Source organism: Corvus brachyrhynchos, unplaced genomic scaffold, assembly GCF_000691975.1.
Source record: "Corvus brachyrhynchos isolate BGI_N302 unplaced genomic scaffold, ASM69197v1 scaffold219, whole genome shotgun sequence".
NCBI lineage: Eukaryota > Metazoa > Chordata > Aves > Passeriformes > Corvidae > Corvus > Corvus brachyrhynchos.
The window spans coordinates 853061-864503 of NW_008240034.1; the positions used below are offsets into that span (position 1 = coordinate 853061).

Here is an 11443-nt window from a genome sequence, read left to right on the forward strand (position 1 = left end):
GAAGAGCAACCTGACTCAGACAAACACAGGCTGCTGTCTTGATGCTGCTCCTGCCTCAGGAAGAAATCCAGTGTTTGTCATGGATCCTGTGGGAGCCACTTGTTTTTGAGCTCTGCAATGAGCCTGAAGGGAGGTGCACAGGCTGCAGGAGACAGGTGTTCAGACTCCAAAGATTACTGCTCTTATCCATGGGAAGCAGAGTTGATGTTCTGACATTTGCAACCATTAGGGAATGTGGCACTTTTCATAAGCTTAGAGATTTCAGAGTCCAGTGCCTTGGCCAAAAGCTTGTTTCTAAATCAGCACCCTGGTTTTTAACAGGTCAAAACCTGGTTTTGACCTGTTTCAGCTCAATTTTACAGAGGCATCAGAGATGTCACATCCCAACACCTAATACCAGGTGGGTGTGTATAGAATAGTCCCCAGTAGTGCCCCACCAACAAAAGAGAGATGCAGAGATGGCCTCAACCCTGGTTAGACACCAGAGACTCCAGAGCTGCACTCATCAGACATACAAACCTTTTTTTTTTTTTTAATCAGTGTGGTAGGGGAAGGATTGACCACCTTAAGGTTGAATCCAGAGACAATATGAGGTACCAGTGAGAAGCCAGCCCCCTCTACACCCCCTGCAGGCACATCTAAAGGACCTCTCATCCATTCGTAACATCATTTTCAACAGTGAGAGTGAAACACCCTGAAGACTCTGGTCTCTTTTTATTGTGTATAGCTTAAATAAGGACCTTAAACTCTACCCTAAACCAAGGGACTGAAGTAAAATGCTCAGAGTTCAGTAAAAGTCACTTAACAACCAAAAGTTACACATTCTGACTTAAACACTTTTTTTTTTAAAGGAGGATCACACAACCATAAATACACTCATATAAAATATTATAAAATACATCTCATGTTCTTGATAGTGCAATAACTCTCAGTCACTACAAACTGTTTGGAAATTTAAAACAAAAGCCTTCCAAATCTAAATAAAGCATGCAGGACATGCTGTCCCACAGCACAAACAAGAGCACACGAGCCCTCCCCTGGCCTCTACTAAACTGCTTGCAGGGGCAGCACCAACAGCACAGGGCCTGGAGAGGCAGATGTAGGAATGAAGAGAAAAGGAAAAGAAATAGATCAGTAAGGCAAGGAGAAGAAGCAAAATGAGTAAATGGATTTGGAAAGGGCTGAAGTTGCAAACCTTCTCCACCTGGAGGAGGCATTTGAGCTGCTGAGAGCTCCCCATTAAATTACTAGATTCTCTTGTTCCCAACCTTCCAGCTCTGAACTTCTCAGTATATGCTGCTCTGACCAAGCTGGTCCCCTGCAGGCTGACAGCACCTCCATCTCAGGATCCTTTCCCTTCAGACATTATTTCCCCATCATGTGATCTTTTCTGCAATAGCATTTTGGCCTTGACAATGTGCTGGGGGCTGCTGCAGGACTGAGAGTGGCGGGACTGAGACAGCTCAGCAGTGATGGGGGAGGCAGTGGAGGGAGCTGCAGACAGGAGAATCAGCTGCAGAGCAATGAGCTGAACACGTTAAAAAGCCAGTACTGCTGCAGGGATCTGGCTCTTATTGGGCTGATCAGGTGCAGGAATGAAGGAACCTCTTCCTAAAGACTTCAGGAGCCCCAGTGCCGTACAGGTCTGCTTCAGTACTGTCCTGGGACAGGTACTGCCAGGCTGATGGCACCCTCAAATAGCTGCGAAAGAGGATGGAGAGGGCAGCCACATCATCACCCTTAGGACCTGGTGTGCTGTCAGCTGCCTGCTGTGTCCAGCTATGACCCTACACTGCCCTCCTGCCCCCCAGATCTCTGCCACACACAGACTCCTCCTCATACAGAGGAAGGCAGGGCCAGGACCCTGTGTCTCATTTCCTGGTCCCCCTCACAAGTACAGGGCCACCAAAGGAGAAACAAGGAGAGATGACAACTACCTCCACGGCTCTCGCTGTCTGCAGGCTTCACCTGGATCGGGCGCGCCATCTGCAAGGGAAGAGGAATGCAGAGGTTATTGCTTGGCCCACTGCCCAGCACACGCTGCCAAAGGCACTGTCAACAGGGCACCAGGAGAGTGGCAGAAGGGAAACCAAGACATTGTGATGGCAACCAGTACCCTTTGAAGAAGGGACCATTCTTTCCAAAAGAAGCCTGGCGCTTTTCCCTGCTCAGCTGCTCACCCCAGAGAACAGCTCTCCTGGAAATGCCCACCATGCATAAACCTCTGCCTCCTCGGGTGCTGCAAGTGGCACAGAAAGGACTCTGAGGAAGCAGCTCATCACCATGTGACTGGAGCCTGAACAGTGGTCAGGGTGGCCTGAGGTGAGACCGTGCCTGGAAGCTCTTCCTGTGTCTGCCCTGACTCAGTGCAGGCATGGCCACGTCACCTAATTGAGCCACTTACTGTCCTTGCAGCAGGGAAGAGACACTGCCTCTGAACTTGGCTAGAAGCTGCACAGCAAGCAGGCATGTCGTGTTTCCCCTTCCCCAGCCCTCATGCAGACAGCTCTGTGCACTAGAGTAGCTCTTGAGAAGGGCAGTGCTGCTCTCCAGCAACATCTCTCATCTCTGGCCCTCAGGGGCAGTGCTGAGGTTGAAAGTGGCAAAACTCCTCTCGTTCGGGCGTGGAGAAGAGCTTTTTCCTTCTCTCGCAGCCATTAGTGTCATCAGCAATAATCCAACCACAAATAAGCCTGAAGGGTAGCTTAGCTCACATGGTATGGGGATTCTCCAGGTAAGAAAGAAGTAGCTGCATTAAGGAACCCACAGCTTTAACTGTCTGATTTGAAAAGCAGGGCAAAACTCATCTGCTGGCAGGTCTGTGTGTCCTGTGCTGCCCAGACAGGCAGCTGACAAGCTGTAGCCTCCTTTCCCAGCTAGCAGGATCCAACTGCACCAGAATAACCTCCGAGGAATGGTGCACAGGGCAGATTTCCACATTCACAGCACATCTCACTCCATGTCTCTCAGCATCATTCACAGAGGCTGACAGTGACCTGAATCAGTGACATTCATAATAAAAAACAATCAGAATATCGCAGGGAAGGCCTGCACACGAGCTGCAGGTCCAGGCATAGTCTGCCCCTTCTCTCGGGAAACCCCTGAGGAAAACCAGCAACAAAACAGAAAACTAAATCAAGCCATAAAAGTCACCAACTGAAATGTGTTTAGAAGCCAGCAAGCAATATGTGGAGGGCTGTCAGTCTCCAAGTGGTGGCTGAGCCAGACTGGCCAGAAACCAGAGGCAGAGCCCACATTCCCAACAGCTGGAGGAAATCCGTGAGGTAGCTTCGCAGTTCGCAGGACAGAGATGCCAACCAGGAGGTGACAGGCTGGCATGGCATGGCACACAGCCTGGCAGCTGGGGGCTGTGAGCTGGCTTCCCCTGACTGATGGACCTCAGGCAGGATGAGCAGAGGCTGGGAGCAGGCCCACGCAATTCCTGCCTCAAGGACTGATCATGGGGCTGCTGATAATGGCCCCAGGGAGGGGCTGGCTGCTCCCCAAAGGAAGGCCAAGCTGCTGCCGTGCTGCACCTTGACAGACAACAACCTCCATCCCCCAAGACCTGCTGAATCATTTAGGGAAGGACAGGCTGCAGGCCCTTTTCCCACTCTTGATCAGCCGCATGGATGTGCAGAGCTCCTGACATCCTGCTGTTGCTGCCATGTGGCCACAGCACTGGAGCTCGCCAGCTTCTGGGCTGCTGCTCCCCCAGAGAGCTGCCAAGGGCCTGGCACCTCTTTCCTGAGCTGAGTGGGATGTGGGGCAGGGGTTCAGGAGTCTGCGGTCAGAGATTGTTCCACCAAGTCTCCAGTTTCCTTGCTGAGAGGCTTCTGTCACTGCTCACAGTCCCTGGCAGCCTGCCTGTGTGAGCTGAGGCTGGCAGAGCTGTGGGAGCAGGCTGAGTGGGAGAGGGCAGGCAGCCCAGATGTGTGCTCAGAAGAGAGGGCTCCGTGCAGAGCCAGGAGAGGCAGCTGGCCACGTCACATCCCACTGCTCCCCCAGCACCGAGGAATAGTTTTGTTTCTAGCCAGGATGCAAAACCAGGGCTGAACTAACTGAACTGATGGGGAGGGAGACGGAGGGAAAGACTCGGATCTCAGCTTCTGTGAGGAAGCCAAAGCCCCAAAGCCATTTAGGTGTAGGAGGGGCGGAAGGGATGCTGTGGAAATGCAGTGCACACACAGCCAGCACCACCCTCCCAGGGATGCAGGGGCTGAGGGCGAGGAGTCGGAAAGGATGGGGGGAGAGGAGGGGGAGGTTAAGTACCTGAGGCCATCTCCCTGTCCCCTCCCCCAACAGGGCTGTCACTCCAGCTCCCAGCACCTAGGATAAAGGAGGTGTTGTCATGGAAACGGTTATTCACCACATGGAACCTGACATTTGCAGTTGCCATGGAAACCAGCTCTTGGGGGCATTCCCTCTGCTTTGCACAAAAGAGACATTTTGATATGATCTCTGGGGAAGGGGCCCCCTCTACCCATCTGTCCATCTCTATCCTTTTGCCCATCCCAGGGACCTGACCCCAGGGGTGGTGACCCCATGGAACCTGCCACCGTGGGCGAGTGCATCCCACAGGGCCACTGACCAAGTGAAGTGATGTGCCCACAACTGGGCCACAGCACAACGCCCTGGCAGGAGAGGTGGCAGTGCCAGTACAGTGATGTGGGTCAGTACCGGTGCAAATCTGGATGCAGCTCCTGGCTGGGGCTACAAGAGAGAGCAAGGCTGCCCTGCACCTCTCAGCTGCGACCACAGCTCCTCTCTTCCCACCTGAAACAGCACCTGGGGTGGGCACAGGAAGACTTTCCCTCTGCCCATATCAGACCAAGTCCTCAGTAAAAGGCTGCCCATTTCCAGAGGCCTCGCCAGCTCCAGTGACTTTGAGAGACACCCACCAATCTGAGGTCAGGTCCCTGGGCTGGTCGTCATCTGCTCTGGAAGATATAGGTAAAGAGAAGAAAACAAGATACAATTTGTCCAGATGCTGAGGCTTGGAGAAGAGCAGCAGGATTGTCTGCCTGCTTCTTCCTGAATTGGGAGGTCTCCCAGCTGAGGCAGAGGCAGCCATGGCCCTCCTTGCATAGAAGCAGACACCCAGAGGCTTCCATGAAGAAGGACACCGCCACTTTAATCCTTCCAAGTCTCATGTTGCCACCAAAGATGAACAAATTATCGAAGGCCTCTTGTGCAGAGGGAGTCCACAACAGCTTTAACTCAACTCCATGTGTCTCAAGGCCTTGAGAACTGTCCCTGGGGCATCCTAAACTTTGTATACAGGTCTCAGACAAAGAGCTCTGTCCCCTACAGGAACACACAGTAAGAATGGTCAAGCTTTAACTCTCCCATTTGAGGGAGAAAAAGAGGAACAGGACAGCAGGGAGGACCTGCTTCTGGCTTACACAGCAAACTCTGGAAGTACAAATTCTCCTGGCCTCCAGTCATCACCTGAGGCTGCGCACTAATCAGAGAGCACACAGGGATAAGAAAACTCTATTTGTATATACTCAGCTGGGCCCAGAATCCAGCAGGTAGGATGTGCCTGCCTTAAATTTCCAGAGTGAAGAAAATGCACATGCACAGACATGGTTGCCTTTTACCACACAGGAGCACATAGGTGAGCACACGTGTAGGATGGAGAACTCGAGCAAATGATTCATGAGCCTGCACCTGCCTCACAAGCTGAGCTTCATCTTCCCTGTTAAATTATTCAGCTGAGCATTATTAGTCTTCGTTTCTTAAGAATATCACATTAACATTTAGCACAGGCTGTCAGGACACCGTGGGCAAAATGTCCTCTGCCCCAGTCCCTCACACTTCAGGGTCCCTCTTACCTGCTGCTGCTGACACTCTAAGGGCTGTCAGCTCCATGACCCACTGCACTCAAGAAATCCTCTGGTGCAGCAGTGGGCACCAGATGGGCAGCAAAGCTCCTACTGCCCTGCTCCAGCTTCTCTCCCACATTTCCCTCCTGGCTGGATACACAGCTTCCCAAACACAGCTGTCCCTACCCTGCTCAGAGCTCTCACAGACAGCATCTCCCTGCCTGCATCACTCTCCCTCTCACAAGCCTGCAGCCTTTGTTGGCTTTCTGGGGGGTTACTGGTGGGGGGGGCCGCCAGATGGGGACAAGGCCATCCCGACCTCGGGAGCGTTACACAAAGCACAGCAGCCACATGTCCCGTGCAGCCCCCTGGGAGCCGTGAGGAGATACCCACAGGGAGAATCACTGCAGCCCAGAGGAGCCCAGAGATTTCCAGGGAAGAGGCAAGGCTGAGAGGCCTTGCTGACAAGTGTCTGGATTACATCCCACCCCATCCCCAGGATCTGGGCAGCACAGAGAAGCAGGGAACCCCGCTCTGTTTGGGCTTCCCCCCTGCTTTTGAGGAAATGCTCCCCACCTTTGCAGCACTCTTGGGATTAATGATCTAAGGAAAATTCCTGGCACTCCTAAAGTCAGAGGAAGCTTTGCTATTGGTTTCACCAAGGCCAAAATGCACCACTTCTCTCATCACACCCCAAAAAAAGCATTCTGGAAGTGAATTGGCTCCCCATGTTTAATCAGTTTAGTCAGTCAGCTCAGCAGCCTGGTAGCCCTGTTCTTCAAGGAGAAGAAGTGACTCCCACATCCTGCTTATTCAGCTTTCAAACTGCAAAAGCTGGATAGAAGGAAAAAGCCCCCTGGGACAGGAGGGCAAGCCTCTCTATTAATTACGAGTAAGTGATGTAAAATAGCCCCTTAGGTGCAATGCAGGGGAACCTCACAGTGTTAAGAGGGTCAGAAGCACAGTGTACGAAACACACAATGCAGGCTGGCTCCTCTGGGCTGTCAGGAACCAAAAGGCATCCAAGGCCATTGGCAGAATTAGGTCCTGGGCTTTTCAGCTTTACAAATTGTGGGCTTGTCCTCCTCTGGCCAGTTAAAAATGCCCTGCCTGAATGATCATAATCACTTCTACCTGGGCAGAGCACATAAATCTAAATGCTAATTTGTTCATTTGGATTCCGTTTCTGATCAGGAATGCAAGCAGGGATGGATTGGTGCCAATCTCAGTGCTCAAGCATCCTACTTGCATCTTCCCTCTGACATCTCAGTGTGCCTTAGTCCTGTCCAGGAGAACCATCCTTCCCCGAGAAAGGGGAGGTGTCTCACACAGAAACATGAGCAACATTAGTACCAAGTTCTGGCACAGCTCTAAAGGCTGCTTATGAATTCACCTCATTCAATCCCACTGTGGAGGAGACAACGATAATTATGAGCAGTGTGTTCCAGGTGGAGGAATTGAGGCATGTGGCGATGAAGATCATGCAGAAAGTCTATGGCAGAAGCAGGATATGAATCCCAGAGTACAAAGCACACAGCTCCTGCCTGAATGGCTCAGCTATGACTTATTGCATGAGCAAAGAAGATTGCTGAAGGACTGATGAAACTGAAAACCCAAAAACTCCTCTAGAAAGCTCATCAAGACCACAAGAGATTGTTCTGGCCTCCAGAAAGCCGTGGGCCTGAGAAGCCAGGCACAGCTGGGTACTCAGACCCACAGTCCTGTGCCAGCTGCAGGATCTTGCTTCAGCAGAGACAGAGACTTGCCCAAGATTTGTCACGTTTGTCACTCCCACCAAGGTAGAAAGTGCTCAGCAGGCCTAGGGAATGCTTAAGGCTTAAGGCCTGCAAAAAGCAGGAGTAAGATGCTGTGAGATGGGTCACCAAGTTACTCTGAGCAAGAAAGCTGCATGGGGAAAAGCTGGGAGCAGTGCCACACTCAGCTGGCTTTGATCTTTCCACTGGAAAAGACACCCAGCACCCCATGCCTCTCCCTGTGCCCACTGGTGCACCATTGGTCCAGTGAGCACATTCAGGTGATTCTCTGTGCACAAGCTGCAGCCTCCAAGGACCCCAGGGAACCAGGGAAGGGCAGAGCCTGGGGCAGCAGGTGTCTGAGCTGATGGACACAGCAGCTCTGCAGAGCCTGCACAAGCTTCTCCTGGCTGTGCTGGAAGGTTCACAGGCTGCCATCGGGCTGCTGCAGCCGTGCCCTTCTCCTGCCCCACGGCAGAGTAATGACAGTGGCCAGGAAAAGACATCTCTGCTGATGTAACAGAGGGGGCCAGGCACAGGGACCCTCTGCCTGCACACAGAGCGGCTGTGCCAGTTCCCTTGGCAACCACTAACACCGACAATCCAAGCGGAGCAAAACCTCCGGTGATAATGACGCACCCACGGGAAAATCCACCCAAAACGGGCCCAAGCCCCAGCACCACCAAATGAGGCAGTTCTGGGCTGATTTGAGATAAACTGTTTCCCTTCAGGGGTGCTGGCAGACTAGAAAAGAGGCCCCAGGTGACTGCAGGATGCCCCTGGAGACAGTCAAATCTCATTTGGAGAAAGCCCTCAATGATCTGGTGTAGTCAGCCCTGCTTTGAGTGGGGTTTGAGCAGAGACCCCAGAGGTCTCTTCCACCATAAATTATCCTATGATTCTATCTACATCCATGTTCATGAACACTTTTGTGCAGGCACACACCCCAAACGACCCCACGGAGGTGGGAACGTGGAGCCTTGCTCAGGAGGGTGGTGCCTTTGCAAAGACAAAGGTCTGTGTGGGCTGGTGTGCAGGTACAGGTGTGTTCACAAGCACAGCTAAGGGAGACCACCAGGGAAGATCCAGCTCTGGGAGGCAAAAGCCAAAGCTCTGTGCTGCAAGGAGATGCCAGGGCCTGGCTGTGCAAAGGGCAGCAGTTTCTCTGGAGAAAGGAAGACCCCTTGTGCACAGGACAGAGCCTGCACGAGTCCACTCGGTCAGCATGTGGGAACGAGTGCTGATCTTTAGTTTCACTGTTCTTCCAATTCCATAGGGAACAGGAGGCAATGGCTGCATTGGCAGCTTGCTCTTCAGTGTTGGCACTTCACTGGGCAGCTGCCTTGCCTTACAAAGAGTTCTCAGCCCCTCAAGCCAAACCCTCAACAGCACAAGCGTTTGCAATTCCCTCTGCACTGAACAGGCACTTCTGCTGCTTCTTGCCCAGGGGCTGCTTTAGCCCAGCACCTTCCTGTCCATGAGATAGCCTTGGCATGCTCTCTGTATTGCTAACTGATGTTGCATGGCTCTCAGGAACTTGCTGGTACTGTCTATCAAACCTGCAAGATGGACATGGGAAAAACTTCTCCAGCCTGCCCTGTTCAAGGGATGCAGCTGCAAAGATTAACAAGTGGGGCCCAGCTTCAAACATTTAGACCACATGAAACTTTGAGAAATAGTGATCCAGGCTGGCTTCACACCAGCATTGCACAAACAAGAGGGGAGGGAAGAATGAGATGCTTTGCCCTCTCCAGCAAAGTCCCTCCAGACACCTGTGCTCCCTCCTACCACCACGGGCTGAGGATCCTGACAGATGGCCCAGGTGAGCCCTTGCTCCTGGCAGCACAGGACACAGCCTACCCACAGGGATGCCCTCTGCTCAAGCTCTGCTGGGTGTCTGCACTAATCCTGGTGCCCAACCACCTGAATTAGTGCTGCAGCATCTCAACCCCTGGTGCATTCCCAGAGTCTCTCTCTGCTCTCATGCTGCTGCTCTCTGTAATTTTCCATTCCTGTGTCCCTGCATCCATGAGTTCTCCCTATGATGTAGCCACATTTCAGTACCCTCATCACTGCTCTTAAACTGCCCGTATTCCCAGCTTGGATCAATACCAATTTCTGCCACTTACTTGCCTACCTTTCAGCAGGCCTTTCTTTGTTCTGCATAGAAATAAAACTGTAACTGTACTTTGCCAAAAGAATTACTTTTTTAAACCTCCCCCCCTCCACTTCCTCCCTCTATTCTTCTTCCTCTTCTTCTTCAGGAGCAATTTTATGTAATTTGCAACTGTCTGGCTGCAAATGAAAAGAGACATAAAGCGTTTCTGCGAAATATTGAAAAGCTGGATGCTTTTCCCTCAAATTTCACTTAGCAAGAGGCTTTAACTTGCTGTGTGATCACTGTGTGTCATTAATAACCTCTCCAATTCCTTTCAGAACTCAGCAAAGTGAAGGCACAATCACGAATCAAAGGCATGGGTTATTGAGATACAATATCATTTCACTGAGGCAGGGAGGAGTGTGCCAGGGAGTGGGGAGAAGGTGAAACACTGCACTGCTGGGCTGGCTGGCAGCTGAAGAGGAGACTGGATTTAGGAAAAAGGCCTGATTTCAACAATTCACCAGCTCTGAGGGCAGCACAGGTGTTCTAGATAATACAATATACAGCTGTACAGGTGAGACTGGTTGAGTCACCATCAGACGTGTGGATGTGGCACTTAGGGACATGGTTTATTGCACTTGGCAGTGCTGGGTTAATGGTTGGATTCAATGATCTCCGAGGTCTTTCCCAGCCTGATGACTCTATGACAGTCTTTACACCCTGAGCACAGTGGTCCATAAAAAAGAATATAAAAGCCAAAATTCTGTCTACCTCAGAAAAAGATGCTGAGCCTTACTGTCAAAAAATAAGCTTTTTAGAGTTTAAATTCCATTCAGTTACCATGCATCCAACAGCACTCAATTCAGAAACAAAAGAGAATTTTGATCTCACACAAAGAGAACTTGCCCCAAATGCCACAAGAATAAATACAGACCACAGTGATTCCTACTGACTTACATGGAAAACCTAAAATATAAATATAACTATATATATAAAAGCTTAGGAAAGCTACACTGCACTCATGGCCCTGCAGGTGGGCTGACATTGCTGGCATCAGACCTGGAGGACCTCAGCAACACCTCTGCAGGCCCAGACCTACCCAGTGACAACCTGGAGAAGAACCCAGAATTCCTGCTCCAGCTGCCTGATCACAACCTAAGGACCTCTCAGAAACCATATCAAAGCACTCCCACAAATCTGTCCTTACCAAATCCTCAGTCTAGACCAAGAAAGTAATTTGTCTCTATTCAGGTTCATGAACTGTTGAGTTCAACCACAGTTCTCTGCACTGACACCAACAAAGGAAGGTACTTTGGTTCTTGTGGCATCTACTATTGCTTGGTGGTACAACAGCAAGTGTAGGATCAACACAAGACCCTTTCTCTGCCAGTTTGATCCCTTGCTGTCTCTAAACCTGCTGATGCTTGGTCATGCATTCAGGTGACACTTTGTGTCACCCTACACTTCATAACCCTTCAGCTTTCTTTCTTCTACTGCTATGTGCAACACAGAGAGAGCATATGGGTAAAATGCACAAGAAATCAGTTGTTTACCAGACTGTGGCCCATTGACTGAAACCTCGGAGGTGTGGTCAGTACACTCTGTGCTCTGCCCTATGCTGGGGCCCTGACTAAATTCCTGGGGATAGGCTTTACCCCAGAGTTCATCAGAAGATGATCCAGATGTGAATGTACAGAGATGAGATTGCACGGCCTTGCTCCCCAAACAGGGAAGCAATTGCCTGGCATTCCTGTCTGGGA

At 51.2% G+C, this 11443-nt stretch overlaps 1 protein-coding gene across 3 annotated transcripts in view; it reads right to left on the minus strand.

The window, feature by feature from the left end:
- Positions 1-11443, minus strand: part of CELF5 (CUGBP, Elav-like family member 5) — a 30668-nt gene that overhangs the window by 17090 nt on the left and 2135 nt on the right. For 2 of the 3 annotated variants that reach the window (XM_017743829.1, XM_008641016.2), the window contains exon 2: positions 1935-1986. In XM_017743829.1, the coding sequence (XP_017599318.1) occupies positions 1935-1986 (52 nt within the window). The remainder of the gene's footprint in view (positions 1-1934; positions 1987-11443) is intronic. The other variant, XM_008641015.2, reaches the window with a different exon arrangement.